The 17,249-nt window shown below is 27.9% G+C and overlaps 1 protein-coding gene across 3 annotated transcripts in view; it reads right to left on the bottom strand.

The window, feature by feature from the left end:
• Myo10A (unconventional myosin 10A) overlaps positions 1 to 17,249 on the bottom strand; it is a 765,283-nt gene that overhangs the window by 291,835 nt on the left and 456,199 nt on the right. For all 3 annotated transcript variants that reach the window (XM_075375939.1, XM_075375938.1, XM_075375940.1), the window contains one exon: positions 11,921 to 12,031. In XM_075375939.1, the coding sequence (XP_075232054.1) occupies positions 11,921 to 12,031 (111 nt within the window). The remainder of the gene's footprint in view (positions 1 to 11,920; positions 12,032 to 17,249) is intronic.

Below are 17,249 nucleotides of genomic sequence, written 5' to 3'. Positions count from 1 at the left end.
AACAACTAGTAAATGAGCTCAAATATACGGTTATATTGAATTATCAAACTTGGGTTACCCGAAATTATCTTATTGAATAGAACGGGAATAATTTTATTGAAAAAATTATGAACTGCATTTTAAATATAATTTAATAACTTAAATTTCAGGGATTTATTAAATTATGTGAATACTTTATTGGATAAGCAGTAATAATACTAAGTATTTAGTATTTTATAATTATTATTTTAATTTTAATATTATTAGGTATAAACATTAAAAAAAAATCAGAATAATAAAATCAATAAAATAAAAAAAAGCTGACAACACAGTTGTAGGGTATTCCCGTCACGCTGTTTTTTTTCTGATGCACGGCTTACACACACAACTTTTTTAAAAATACATCAGTGTTACACTAGCGCTCCTAGTTACACTCCAGTGTTACACTAGTGACATGGGGGATATTACTGACGCAGTATACCCACTTAGCCACTAGTTACGAGCATTTTTTTGGAGTATGGGTACGATTTAAAAAACCTCTTTTGCAAATATTATTTTTTAATTAAGAAATGTGCTAATAAGACCTTAATTGGTGAAATTTCGAGATAGAGAGCGTGACCTCGCTCAACAGCCTCACCCCCTTGACCTTTTAAGTTGAAAATTTAATGGCACCAATGCCCCATACATAGAAGTAATCTGAACAAGTTTGGTTAAAGTCGAACCGACTTATATCTCCAGAACTACAGGACCTGTAGTTCTGGAGATATAAGATGATTTAGAGTGCAAAACGAACACACACACACACGCGCGCGCGCGTATATACGAACATCCGGAAAATTTCCATTCGGTTTTTTGAGTTCCTTTGGTGTCCAAATCCGGTCAAACTGCATATGCCGAAATTGGACTGATTACAATACTTTCTCTTCTAGAGTTATAGCAGCGTTAGACGGGGAAAAATACATTTAGTGATACTAGTATACACAAAAAACATCTGACAACAAAGTTGTTATACTTTCCTGGGATTGGTTATTTCTTCTTACATAGTGGAGAAATAATGATCCATGAAAAAAGTTTAAAAATTCAAAAAAATTCGATATTGTTAAACTTGGTCGGCCTGCAATATTGCCGCCTAAATATTTTTTTATGGCCACTTGCACTACCATAATGCTGAATGATAAAAAAAAAATGCAATAAACAAAAGGATAGATTTTTCGATTTTTAGTGAGAGGAATTTGGGGTAAATTTAAAAAAAAAATGCTAAGATAAGTATGCACGCATGTTTTGAGCTTAATATAAAATGAAAGCGGGTTATGTTAGTAATATTTCGAGAAAACTGACCCCTAAAGAAAATATCTACTTCATACCATGGAGATATTGACCCCAAGATTTTCACCAATCAAATTACCTTATATATATCAATCTCAGTGCCAAATTTCATGAAAATCGGTTTATCCAGAAAAAAATTTATTAAGTTTCATACACGCCTACACACGTACATACGTAAGTACATACGAAGAAGGTAATCACCCACTTGTTTTGGTTTTTTAAGGTCCCTGGGTCATGAAACGTCGAGAAAAAAAAACTTCTACCGCACTTTTTGACTGATTACCATACTTTCCTTCTTGCAGCAAGGATGTCAGGAAAAATAAAAGCTTAAATAACTGTCGGTGATAAAACAAATAAAAAAAAAATGTGAATAAAACAATATTTTTTTTTATGTAGTGCTTATTATCACATTAAACATCAACCCACATTCTCAGAATTGAAAGAGGTTATTGACATTTCCCGTTAGCTATAAAATATGTTTCAAATGACACTAAAGTTAATATTTTGTGCAGTTAAATATTAAATCTTAAATATGAAAAATACAAAATAAGAAACTGTAATAATTATAAAACGTTACGGAAGTAATAATAATAATTAGAGGTTCCTATATGTATGTGTACGGGTCTAGTATTCTAAAGATAAAAGTATTAAACAATAAAGGAATTTGCAGTACGTGAAGACTATTTTAGATTACAAAATAAATAAAAATAATTAAAATTATGTAATAATAATTTAATCATACACTTTCACTTTATTATATACACTAGCTGCAGGGCGTGCTTATGGCACGCCTCCGCAGTTAGACCCTCCGGGCGGGTTGCCCTGGCGGGTGGCGTCTCAGAATGGAATTATTAGGTGTCCAAAATTGATTACCTCTTGTGTAAAAATATTTTTTTTGAATGATGAAAACTGATACAACGAAAGTTAAATTAGAAATTTACCACTCGAAGTTGATACTAACGAATCAGGATTTTCAGCTAGTGATCGGTACATTCCGGTGCCTACTTTTGGGTTATAGTTCACTATTTTATGAAGAAAAACAATCATATAATAAAATAAAAAATATGTAATAAAAAGTTTTAAAACACCACTCTTAAATTAAACGCGCTAAAAGATAAAAAGTAATTTTAGGACGGTATCTCAGAATAGATTTGATAACAAGGTGATATGTAAAATTATGTGAAAGTCATAACGTCAAATTAAAAATTCGATGTTTTTGCTAATTTTTTCATATGCGTGATGAAATCTTAAAGAGTGGTGTGCACAAATTGGCCGAATCATCAAATTTTTAATTTGAAGCTATGACGTTCACATAATATTACATAACAACATCAAACCTTGTTGACAAATCCATTCTGAGATACCGACCAAAAATTACTTTTTAGATTTTAGCGCGTTTAATTTAAGAGTGGCGTTTTAAAAGTTTTTTTACATAATTTTTATTTTCTCCTTTTTAGTGCATTTAATATAAGAGTGGTTTTTAAAAATTTTTGTTTATTTATCTCTTCTTTTCTACTTTTTAGTCTTCATGAGTTTATAATTTACAGATACGCTAGCGCACAGGTTTGAGCGTATTTAGCGAAACAACGGTACGTTTTACGGTGGGTGAGTGCAATCAAAATACAGGGCTAACAGATTTAATTTCCGGGAAACCAAGATCCGCTCGATCAAGACTGTATCCAATGCGTTAAACAGTTAGCTATGGTGAATGTATCAGCAGATCAAGTGATCTGCTGATACATATACCATTTGAATCGTAAAATTCGGACGAGCGGTTGCCGAGATATTGTGCTGGCACCCCATCACATCCTTGCCACAATTTCCAAACGTCGCCCCGGAAGCAGTTGAAAATATTATCATTCTATGAAAAATTTTTCGTAGCGCTACGACCAACCATTTTCGAGATATTTGCGATTTTCGTCCGAAAATTCGGATCCGGTTAAAAAGTACTAAATTTTCCCAAAACATCGATGTATATAAATCGATATATATTTCGCATATATGTCGATATATATATATATATATATACGGTATATCGATATATAATAATATAAAAAGTATACACATAACCACCACGAGACATGTAATAACGAAACGGTATTCTTCCACTGGTAATCGGTAAATTCCGGTGCTAAGCTAAGGGAGACGCACACACAGACACACATACACATGCTGTTTAATAGGATAGGATTTTAAATAGGTCACGTCTAATAATTTTGTTAAATACTTCATCTTTTAATAATTAAAGAGACAAATGGCAACAGCGGAAAAACTATTTAATAAAATAAACCGAAACTGTTTGATGTTCAAATTGGCAACAATGATATAAAAATATTAGCTGTTTAAAAAAATGTCCATTGTTATAATCTCTTTTCATTATTTCAAAATATCGGCTATGTAATCGGTGATATAATTTTTATTTTCTGAATATAAAAACTAAACTTAAACGTTATATCAAAAAAATTATTAATCGTAAAAAAAAATATAAGCGAATAAAACGAAAAAAGTACCACTAATTTTCATCGTATCCGGAGACCAGTAGAAGTTTCGATTGACTCTTTCCAAAATCGCATTAATGAGCATATTGGCAAAGATTAACAGATAAAATTTTCGAAACTGCGGAACTTTTTAGAGCGTATTTTATTTCCTTAAAAAATAAAAAAAATAAAACCTTTAATAAGAAACCTTTCTATGCTTAATTAGTAGCTGTAGAAGTAGAAGATTAATTGAAATAATAATTTACAGGAAAGGCTGAAAATCATTTACACATATAAATTGCTTTGTTTAATATTAATATTAAGTATGATTTAAAAATAGTTTATTAATATTTTCAAGGTTAAAATCACTGTAAACCACGCAAATAGTCATACAAACAGAACTAAATTCATTAAAATAGTAAATAAGTAAATATATATTTTTAAATACAGAAAAGTGCAATCGCATACAGTAATTATATGTGTACTCGTGAAATAGAGGAAGTTGCTATTTGTATCAGTGACAGTCATTGTGATAATATCTATCGCACTGATGTAAATTAGTTTTTTCTTTTTTTAATAATTATACAGCACTGAAAAACACTACAATAATAATTTTTATGCAAATAAAAAAACACTAAGTGAAATTTATTTACAAAATTATACGGTTTAATATAAAACATAGCCCGCCGGGCTGGTCTAGTGGTAAACTCGTCTTTGTAAACCAGTTCAACAGCTGATTATCGAAGTCGACGGTTCTGAGATTCAAATCCTAATAAAAATTAGTTTAGTTTACATGAATTTGAATACTAGACAATGGATACCCGTGTACCTTTATGTCTGGGATTCAATTAACCACACGTCTCAGGAATGGTCGGCCTGAGTCTGTACAGAACTGTAGCTCATTTACATGTCATACTTATCATCCTCACCTCATTGAATCGCGGCGTGCTTGTTTATTGTTCGTTGATTAAATTGTAACGTACACATTAGGAAAATAAAATAAAAAAATAGTAATAAAAATTGGGAAAACAATTTTTTTTTAATGTTAAGCATCCTAAATATGTCTGTACTTTATTTCCGGGAGAAAGTTCCATTATATACTCCAAAGGTTTTGTTGTAGTAATTTTTTTTTTAATTATTACGGTGTTCGTAAGGAAAAATAAAAAAATAAAAATTATCTGCTATTTTATTTAAATTTGGATTAAATTTACTTTATTAAATTATAAGTAAATTAAAATATGAAAATCTAATTTTTAAGTTTAGAGGATTTAATTATTATGAGAAAATTAGTATGACCTTGATCACTTCGCTCGCCCTTAAAGTCAATAAGTACAATAAAATCTGAAAAATCCATTTTTATTGAAAACAACTAAAAAAATTCTGAAAAATCTTTTACTAAGGTGAGTAGATGTAGATAGGTCTACGTGTCTCAAAAAATTTTTATAAAAGAATATTATAATTTTAATATTATTAGATATACTATTTATTTAAATTTTAGTAATATATTACATTTGCTGCTCAAAATTTCTACAGACTATGACAATAGGATTTTATACATGACGGTTTACGAATACCTTCTTAAATATTATTATTTATTAGTTTATATTTTTTTTAAAAAGCGTTAAGTGAATTATTTTTTAATTAGAATTTTCATATATTTCACTTAAATTATTTCATGTATTAATATTTTTAATTATTAAAGTGTAATTTAATCACATGTATATTTTTAATTTTATAATTAACTATATATTTTGTAATATATAAAAATATCAAGATTTTTATATGATTTACTTTGATCCATTTAATAAAATGCTGGAGTAGTTCCGTTTTTAATTGTGAGCAGCATAGCAATCCATTCCTACGTGGTATTGTATTATTACGTATGTAAAGACAAAGTATAGAAAAATTATTATTTTGTTAAAGAAATCTTAACAAATCTGTTTCACAAAAAAAAAAACTAGTCCTTTTTTTAAATTAAAAAAATATTTACTGTAAGATTAACCAAACTTTTGAGGACTTACTACAATCTTATTAGCCTTATTTAGCTAAGTAAATACAAAAATTAATATTTTTATAAAGAGAAGGAGGGATATATGTATATACGTAAATTAAATACGATGTAAATTTCAAAGGTATATAATTACACCATTTTATTTTCAATCGGTTGACTAGTTTGATTCTGTTCACCACTCCTTTCTGTTCACTTTAATCTCTTAACTCCATCGTAATTACTACTACATCTTAAATCTTCACTTACCTGTTTCTTAATATATTTCCATCTTCAACGTCAGGTTAATTAAATCAGGATAAAAGTTTCAAATAATTCTTTCAAGGAATTCTAACCAAAATTATCAACCGTAGACTGGTTTTTCATGAAAGCTTTCTTACGTTTTTTACGCCAATCTGGTTATGATATATGCAAATAAATTTCAGCAATCCTTTGTTATTTTATTTCCTCAATATCAAAATTTTGCCTCTTCTGGTGTGTTCTGTCATAAAATTTGATTCTTCATTAGCAATTTAATATTTCTTATAATTGATCATTCGTAAAAAAGCAAAATATCATCGGCGAATCCTAATATCTTATACGTTTCTTTTTGTGCAGTTTTTAAACTCTAAAATCTTTCCTTCAATCCTTATATCATTCCTTTTATGTAGAAGTTGAAAATAACTCTGGCAAATTTCATTATTTCTGAATGATATCTCACCTTATTTCACCTTCTACTCTAATTCCTTTTGAGTTCTTAAAAAATTTGTAAATAACTTATTCGAGTAATTTGGTCGATCAAATTGAGTAATAGTTAGCAAGTTGACTTCTAGATCACTTAGTCTTGGTTTCGATTACCGGAAAGGATCTGTCATTTATTTACCTATCGTTTCATTCATCTAATCTTTATTATTAAAATAAGTTAAAAATAACTTTTAATGTTGTCAAAATATTGTGGAGGTCATAAAATATTTAAAAAAAAAATTTTTCTTATACTAAACTCTTAATTCTATATTAATAAATGATTTTTTTTTTTCTATAAACATCGTGAATATATTTTTTTTAAGCTCGCTTCTGAAATTAGTTTAAAAACCAGAATGGCTTCTCTTTTATCCGTGCTCTCACTGAAATCAAACTGGTTCTATTCAAATATATATTGAAACCTCATGATCAATTAGTCTAGTTATTATTTTTTATCAATGGGACGCTATACAGCCTTTGCAATAAAGGTAACAAATTTTAAAACGGGGATTCCCGCCCTTCCGTTTGCAGAAATGGGTTTTTAAATATTTTTCGTTATTAAGAATGATTTTTAATAAAATATCTAGGGTAAGGAAAATTAAAAGAAGCTTCGAAACATCCATAATATTGTCTGAGGATCATTCGACAAGAAAATAGTTTGAAGAAAATGAAATAATTTAACTAGTCCAAAATCAATTTATAAATTTCTCTCCCAGAAATTTAAATAGGATAGATAGATTTCAGAGAAAAAAATTAAATAAGAAATTACACCGTAATGAACAATGGTAGATTTATAAGTAATAGAAGTAATTAGGGTGGAACTTTTATACTAGAACATTTAAGGCAAGTAAAAGTAGACCGTATGCTCATGCTTGCAAATCAAGATGTAAGAGATAATAACTATCTCTTTATTTAATTTATTTTTATAAATAACAGTGATATCAATTAAAGAAAAAAATAAGTATGTAATAATGATTTAATTATTAAATTAACAAATAATTTTAATTGAAATATTATTAATAATAAAGGGGAAATTAGCTAATCAAATGTCTTCCATTAACAATTAAACATACAGAGTGTTTCTAAAATGGTGAGGTTGCTATACTTTTTCGGATTCTGCTTGTAAAACTAAACAAAAAAAATCCTTAGGAAAAATGGCAATTTCTCCTTTGTTCTCCCACTGTCTGCCATTTTGTTATTTTTATATAAAAATTTATATCTCAAGTTCGGATTGATAAATCACATTAATATTTGGGAAGCGTCTTGATAATAAAGTTTTAAAATTAGAAATAATCAGGACTTAAATATCTTCGCAAATTACAAAATGGCGGACATGTTTATTTTTCAATCCGTTATATCTTCATAAATATTAGTTTTATAAAAATTTATGTTACCTACTAAAATGTTAAGCCTTCTATTTTGAAGAAAATCACTTTCATTTTTTAAAATTGGTTAAAAAATAACCGAGTTGTGGCAGAAGATTGTAGTTGTAATTATGTGTATGTTTTCTTGTTCTCCAATTTACGTCAATTCGATGAAATATTAATTGTTTTTATTTATTGTTAATTCTAATATTGTAAATCAGTACCAAATTAACTAATAACTTTCTCACAATAACAGACCTAATAATTATGACACAAAATTTCATCAATTTTCCCTCATAACTCGACTAATCTGATTTTACACATTACATTGTTAACCGATTTTACAAAATAAAATTCCATTTTGTTCAAAATAAAAGGTTTAATATTTTAACATATAACATAAATTTTGAAAAACTAATATTTATATAGATATAACGGATTGAAAAATAAACATGGCCACCATTTTGTAATTTTCGAAGATATTTAAGTCCTGATTATTTCTAATTTTAAAACTTTGATTTAAAACTTGATTTTTTGCTAATTTTAAACTTTATTACCAAGATGTAATTTTGTTCAAAAATGAGAACAAAGTGAAAATACCACTTTGTTCTCATTTTTTTTGTTATATTTTTTAATAATCTTTAAAAAGACAACAAATACATTAATATTTACAAAGTAGTATATATAAAAGAAGCCTGCTAGGTGGTGACTCAGTGAGTAATGATTAAGAGTTGGTGGCTTTCCGAATTGCTTCATTGAACTACCCTTTGAATCCGAAAATTTTATGAAAAATAGTTACACATTAAAGAAATATTACTAAAAAAAAAATTCATATTAATCTGAAAACGTATTTAGTCGTAAATTTTTCAAAAAAATATAAACGAATGGATTGCGATAAGGTCGAGTTAAAACAGCACCTCGATTTGCTTGGTCTATCTAAGTTGGTTATCTAAGTTCACTACATTATGAGTTTCCTCAGTAACTTTTGTAAAGGTCATCATATAAATTAGGCAATTATTTTTTATAAATATATGCTCATTTCAACGAAAAAGAGAAACTTAAAAAAAAATTAAAAAACATACATATGAATTGATTCACTCTAATTATCGTATAAAAAAAATAATCATATAAAAAAAAATGTATATATATTTGTGTGTGTGTGTGTGTGTGTGTGTGTGTGTGTGCGCGCGTGTGTGTGTGTGTGTGTGTGTATGTGTGTGTACATACGTACGTATTATAGATGTGTCATTTATTATATGTAAATGACCTTTTTGAAAATGCAAATAATTCGTCAACATATTTATCACTGTGCTAATTAAATTGAAAAAATCTGATGACTTCCTTGTACGCCTATTAAATTACATATACACATTGTTTTAAAATGAAAAGTACATAAAACTTTTTCATTAATATCTTCTGATATTTTTTCACATTTCTTTTTGTTTTAATGTTATTATTGAATTATTATTTATCGTAAAGTTTTTTTTTTGCAATCACAGGTTAATAGTTATCAATAAATCAATATATTTAGATTAAAAAAGAAAGTATATGTAGTCGAATTCGGAAAGATGTTTCTTCTGCTTGTAAATTCCAAATATTTCATTAATTAAAATTCTATTTGGCTATATCTCTGGAACCAATAAAAATAAGTACCACTTATGATGTATCGTTAAAAAGCTCTCAATGAGAGCTTATTACTGCAGTTAAGAAAAACTCCAAAATCCAATTTTTCTGGATTTTGGGCTTTTTTGGACACTTTTGTTCTAGTCGATCGCAATCAAAAAGGGAGGCGCACAACTAGATGTTACAATTGTCCTAAATCCAAAATTTTACTATTTTACGGCTAATCGTTTTTTAATTATGCGAGATACATACGTACGTAAGTACAGACGTCGTACCAAAAATAGTCAAAATGGGGATACAGGGATGGCAAAATAGATAATTCGGTTGAAATATGGAAGCCGAAATTTATCGCGATTACAATATTTTCTTTACTTCATACAAGGAAGTAAAAACTAACACCAAAAGTTGACTTTCACGGGATCACGCAGCATTAGACGATACACACGTCTGTAATTACATCAACAAAATTGAAATAAAAACATCAAGATTTCGAAAACGTAACCACTCCAAAAACCACAAAATTTGTAACAATACAATTCCACTCCCACTACAGGAAAGTAATTTACCACAATTACTTTTCCAGTAGCGGCAATGGAGCTGAGTTTTTACAAATTTTGTGGTTTTTTGGAGTGATTACGTTTTCAAAATTTTTACGTTTTTATTTCATTTTTGTTGATGTAATTACAGAATATTTAAAATACTGATGATGAGGGATCCCGTAAAACTCGACTATTGATGTTATTTTTTTTTAATTTTATCTTTTACTGTGTTTGGTGGTTAAGTTTTTGTATTTTGAATATATATATATATATATATATATATATATATATATATATATATCAAAATAATCTTCGCTACCCGAAAATATGCGCCACTCTTGATGTATTCTCTTCAATGAGTGCATCATCACAGATTTCTCTAGTAAATGTCCTATACGGTTGATGCCACCTTGGCATTCAGGTCTCTTATTCTACATTTGCGAAGTCTCAGCGTAAAGCTCTTATTCTTTGTTTTGATATGCTTAAGTTATGCTTCTTCTCGACCACAGTCATCCTGAGGAGGAATCTTGCAGTGGATTTGAAAATAAAGATGGAGGATGTACAAAAAAATTACAAACGGGACAGAAGGTGGAGGTAATCGGTGAATAATACCTGGCTGATAAAATACAGACTGAGAAGGGCGGGTTTGATTCTACAAACATTTCAAATGTTATTGCATTTATCTATGAAATGTAAATCTAATTTTTCTTTAAAAAATTTCTAACAGAAAGATAGGAACATTTACTGAAAAATCTTAAGGATTTCCTTATAAGCTACCACACATTCTACTACAAGTAAATTCCACGCCTTGAATTGTAGAATATACTGAGTTTTAATAAGTGTAGGAACTCTAAAAAAACTTTTCAACAGTTTAAAAATAGAAAAATTAAATTTAGTTACTGCTTCTATTTCAAAACAATTTAGTTTTCGATAGAGATCATCACATCTGAAGTCTGCAGGGGATTTTTCCAAATAAGGCACAAATTAAAATCGTTAAAATGTGAGAATCCTTAAATAACTTTTCAACAATTAAACAGAAAAATTAATTATAACAAATTCTTCTACTTAAAACTATTTATTTTTCGATATAAATCCATTACTTGGGATATAAAAGAAACCAATTTTGAAAAATTAAATAATACCCCTCATTATGGTTAGGTTGTCATAGTCTGAAATTTTTAAATATTTTTGTTTTCAATGCATTTTAAAATTACGTTACAATATTTTCCTTTCTATTTAAAAATTTTGATTTGTCCCTCATGGGGGGCCTCCTGCAGGTGATAGATTTTGGGGTAACATAATTTCATAAATTTAATTTTTGTTGAAATATTTTTAGTTTTACTATTTTTTTTAACACTACGCGTATATGTGTGTTGAAATACAGCAATATATGTTTTATTTTGGTAAGAGAATGTACATTGCATTTTTTAAATAAAATGTTACATCATGTTTTTTTTAATAATTAAAATATTAATGCAAGAAAATATCATTAAAATATGAATTTACTAAATATTTGTTAATATTTCTTTCACATATATGATTTTATACATATTATGTGGAATTAAATTATGATGTTAACTTTAAAAAGTTGTAATATTGATGTTGTTGAAAATATTGAACAAGTTACAGTGGCGTACTGACGATCTAAGCAGGAGAAAGGATGACAGTTATAAAGCGGGAAAGAGATAATTCAGTAACATATTTACAGCATAGCTGTGTGATGATCTGTAACGGGAAATCAACGACAGTAGCATGTACAATCAGCATGACGTAGTCATTACGAACAAACTTATTTCTCAAGAGGTAACAGCGAAGATTTTAAGCGTAGGTAAGTACAGTCTGAGAAAATATAAAGTATTAAATGAAACTAAGTGTTCTTCTTACCTTTCCTGCTATGACAGCTTGTACAGTCAAAACTTGTGCTGGTTTGTGGTATTCCAGTACTTCTCCAGGCAATACATGTCCCAGACCAGGGTCGAACCATACTAGTTCACCCTAAAAAAAAAGAAAGAGAAATATAATTAAAATTTATTAGACATTTAGGGTATATATGTAATAACGTATTTTAGAAAGTAATTAGTACATATTTATATATTAATTTCTCAAATAGATTTATTTTTTTATTTTATTTTTTTTCTCTTTTAAGGCCGCAAAGGACCACTTTAGTCAGAATAATTCAAGTCTTTTTTCCGATCTTTTGGCCTTTAAGTTCTTAGCTTTCACTTTCTCCCAATATTTAGTCATTCTTAATGATCTTGCTTTACGATCCTCTTCTGAATAAACCCTTTTTGTATAATTAAAAGTTCTTACTTTAAAGTTGGTATTCGGATCTTTAATAACAAATTTTAATTTTTCGGATTTATTAAGTAAATCTTCGTAAGTCAAATTTAATTCTTGCATGTCTTCTTTAATTTCTTTGATCCATAATGGCGGATTTTTTAAAGACCAAGATTGATCGATAATTCTCTTAGTAATCCTATCCTGCGGTAATCTTAACAAGTGTGCACAGAAAGAAATTCGCTTGTTTTTCATAGTATCAATTAAGGATTCCAAGTTTTTGTACAGAAATTTACGAGGCAATAATCTGTACTGATTTTCATGTTTATATTTTTTGTTTATGCAGGTTCTAAGAATGCTGCGTTCAACTTCAAGCAAAGGTTCAGTCCTATTTTTCTGATTTAATCTAAATAAAGTTACGCTCGCGTAAGTAATTACTGGTTTAACCACAGTTTTGTAATGTCTAATTTCAGTGTTAATCAAGAGATTTATTTTTATAAATAATTTTTTTATTTTATTTTTTATTATATTCTTTTCCGAAATTCACATAATGTAACTTAAGATTTAATCCCTTTCTCTTAGTTATAGTTGGTGAAAGTAATTTTTGTCAATTTATAATTTACAGAAAACCATTAAAAAAATTAGATGTTGTTAAACCTGTAAAACGGATTTAAAAAAAATTCTAAAATACTAAATATGTAAAATATTTCTCTCAAGGTATAAATTAAAAGTAATGTTAAAAAAGCGACAACAGTTGGGTGTATCCTCACCCATCAAAAATTATTTTTAAATAAAGAATTTATGAATCAAATTTGAAACTTCTATGTTAACGAAGTTCGGAAGTATGAAAATAACTGAAATTTGATAACCTCTTTACATATTAAAATATTAAACAAAAATTAAGACTAAGGGTTCAATAAAAATATATTTTACATCAATAATTAATTATTAAATTAAAATTTAATGGGTGAAATACAATTCTGATTTGAAATATTTAGTGGAGAGGTTTTACTTTTTTTCCAGTAAAATTGACATATATCAAAGATGGAATGAATATATACAAAAAAAACCCTTCTCTTATTTTAATTGGGTTTAATTTTTTTACCCCAAAATTTAGTATCATCAATGTCCAATACTTAAGCTTACGTTAACGAATCTCAAAAAACATGATATGTACCATCTGGTCCATTCCTTTTTAAAAAATTATCAGAATATAGATAAAATATATTTATTTCAAATAATTATATTTTAAATTACATAAGTAATTAGAAAAACCAGCATGTATATTAATTAAATATTTCAAGGAAATGAACCCTCTACTTCTTATCTCTGACAAATTAAAAAAAAGTTAATAAACTGAAAGCCCTATAAGGAAAAATCATACAGTTTCAATTTTCTACGTCAAATCGTTCTTGAAATATTAAGGGATAGAATCAAACACACATTCATATGTAGACATGCTCACTTGCACGCGCACACACATACAAATACACATTTACATTTATAACAGTATCAATAATAATTAAAATTATCAGTGTATTATTTAATCTACTTATGTTTAAATACTCGTACAAAGAGTAATAATATATCATTATCGTTGTTGTTAACCGATAATTTGTGTTTCAAAACTAACTCAAACCAATCGAACTTCTTGTCAGTTCCTAAAGTTCGTTCCTACTTTGAAGGTTTGCATAAAGTAAAGCTTCTGTTTAATACAAATGAATTACTTCATTATAAGTTTACTTTGAACTTGAAGTTAAATATATTACAGAATAATTTAAATGAAATTCGATTATTAGTATTGTACATCGACTGATGTAATCGATTCTTTTCTTTTAACCGATTATTTTTATTTAATCATAAAAACGACTAAATTTTATTCTTACCTCGTTATATCTACCATTACAATTACTTCCATTCAAACTACCCACTTAATCTAACACATCCGTTCATTTATTGCGATGAAAAAAATGTTGTTCGGGAAGTTGTGGAAATCACTGAGTGTATAAGAAACTAGAGGAAGGAAAAGAAAATCTTAAGTCGTAATAAAAATCTTATATGGATACCATATGACTTCCTTCTACGCCTATTTAATGTCATATACACAATTTTCAAAGCACATCAAATTTTATTTCACTAAGGACTTCTGATTTTTTTTTTTAATTTTTTTATTGTTATTACTGAATAATTATTTATGGTAAAATCTTTTTTTACAATCAGAGGTTAATAATTATTAATAAATCAATATATTTAAATTAAGTAAAAGGGTTTACAAAAAAGGAAATGAAATCGTATTCGAACCGATGTGCCTCCCATTGTAAGATCCAAATATTTCATTAATTAAAATTTTATTTGGCTATAATTCTGGAACCATTTACAGTTAAGAAAAAGTCCAAAATCCATTTTTTTTTAATTTTTGCCTTTTTTGGATACTTTTGGTCAAGTTGATTGCAATCAAAAGGGGAGGTGCACAACTAAATGTTACAACAGTCCTACATCCAAAATTTTTACATTTTCCGGCTAATCGTTTTTGAGTTATGCGAAATACATAGGTACATACGTAGGTAAGTACGTACAGACGTCATGCCGAAACTAGTCGAAATGGATTCAGAGATGATCAAAATTGATAATTCCGATAAAACCGAAAGTTTTGCCATTACAATACTTAAAATGGAAGAGTATTTTGTAGCGGAATACGGAAGTTTTTGCAGATAGAAGAGCAATTGTTTACTTTGATCCAAGATACACTAGCCAGCAGGTTTTGCTATATCAAGAGTGAGATGGAAGATACAAACAACACCAATAGTGAAGAAATCTCAAATACCGACTGAAAATTTTAAAACCTGTCGAAGTTGACGTGGTTTCATAAAAAAAAAAAACATGAAATATCGGTAACGTAATGAAAATCTATTTTCCAACATTTGCCGGATGATCATTAGGAAAAATTATTGGCTTTTCAGGAATAAATAATTTAATTACTAGAAGAAAATAAATGTTTTAACTGGTCAAATAGGATACTTTGATCAAACTCCTATTTATCTCGACTTACTGACAGATTAAAACATTAACGTAATCAGAGGTAAAGCTTGCTATTATGAGAAACGGTGATTTACAGTAATACTGATAGCAGAACAGAGTCTGTAAACTAACAAAAAACTTCTGCCACTTATTATGTTTAAAAAGAAATCTTTTCCCTAGGGTGAAAAATTTTCAGCTGGCATATTGTTAGGTATCAAGAAAAAGAAAGATTAGACAACGTGCTAATTAGAAATGGTAAATTCTCTATGATTCGTCCCAATATTCTTTTAAAATTGAAAAAAATATTTTAGCGATAGAAAGCTTTCGTGAACATGTAGACTAAACAGACTATTAAGATTATCGATTTCTTAACGGACAAATTAGAAAAGGAAAACTCATTACATTGGTTAACATAAATTTCAGATGTACACCACCTCATTGAACTTTTATTTATGTGGATGTAATATGAAAAGTGTAGTCAACTAATAAGGCGATTCGTGTGTTTGACCACCTTCAACAGATGATAATCACAGCTATAGTAATTATCATTACACCTAGCCTTCTGACGTGGACATGGAATACGATCAAACTGGACGTCTGGAAGGCACTAAACGGGACACACATCAAAATCTATTTAACGCAAAAAATATATAACATTTCACGCTAATAATTCAAATAAGTAATACTTTATAGTATATGTTAAATGTAAATGTATAGTACACGTTCGTCCATATGTTATATGGACAAATACTCTTCCATTTTAACTTTCTTGTACTTCGTACAAGGAAGTATTGTAATCGCGAAAAATTTCTGTTTTCAGATTTCAACGGAATTATTCATTTTGACCATTCCTGAATCCATTTTGACTAGTTTCGGCGTGACATCTGTACATACTTACGTACGTATGTTCCTATGTATTTCGCATAATATTTTTATGTATTCAACATTTTAGCCGTAAATTGTTGAAATTTTGGATGTAAGACTGTTCTAATATTTAGTTGTGCACCTCCTCTTCTGATTGCTATCAACTTGACGAAAAGTATCCAAAATAGCCCAAACGCATTTAAAGATGTTAAAGCAATTAAAAAGTTGTTCAAATTTCTAACAAATAATATTATGAAGGAATACTCATATATATATATATATATAAATGTTAAACGTATTAGTAATGAAACTGTAACTTATTGGAAACGTTTATCCAGATAAAATTGCTGTTATTTAAATCAGATTTTTATGTAATTTGATTAATAATAATTAATCTAAATCAAAATTAATAAATACTACAAAACGAAATAATTGATTAAAAGTAATTTTAAAAATTAACTTCAAAATTTACAGTAATCCATTATTCAGTATTGTAAGAGAAACCTTTGATTGTAACTTTTTAACTAGCCTGAAAGAAAAAGCACTGAACAGGATAACAAAGGAAAAAGCTACAGAACTTAAGACTTAAAAAAAAAAAAAAACTAAAACGTGAAGAAACTCAAGGTAGAGTATAACAGTAATGAAATAACACTTTTCACTTTCTTTTGTTACCTAAAACGAGAATTATTTTCTTTAAATTTCTGTTTACAGTGGTAAAATCCTTTTTCTTTCATTTATAACGTATATAAAAATTAAATTTGTATGTTTATGTATTTAATATACATATCGTATACAGAAAACTGGGAAGTAGTTAATGAAAAATTTTGTTAACTTAAAAACAAAACTTTCTTGAAGATAACGAAAGTTAAGTAATTTATTTTGTACAGGTAATTTATTTAGGTATTTATTTAGGCATTTATGTAAGTAATTTATTTTGGCACATCTGCAAGGATAAAATTAATTGGTTTTTTTTAATAGTTTTCTGTAGCATACTATTATATTCTATCTATAGGATATATTTTATACATTCCCAACGAATATAGCTAGAATAGCT

Source organism: Lycorma delicatula, chromosome 9 (genome assembly GCF_047948215.1).
Source record: "Lycorma delicatula isolate Av1 chromosome 9, ASM4794821v1, whole genome shotgun sequence".
In the NCBI taxonomy this organism is placed as follows: domain Eukaryota; kingdom Metazoa; phylum Arthropoda; class Insecta; order Hemiptera; family Fulgoridae; genus Lycorma; species Lycorma delicatula.
This window is presented reverse-complemented; position numbering and strand designations above follow the sequence as displayed.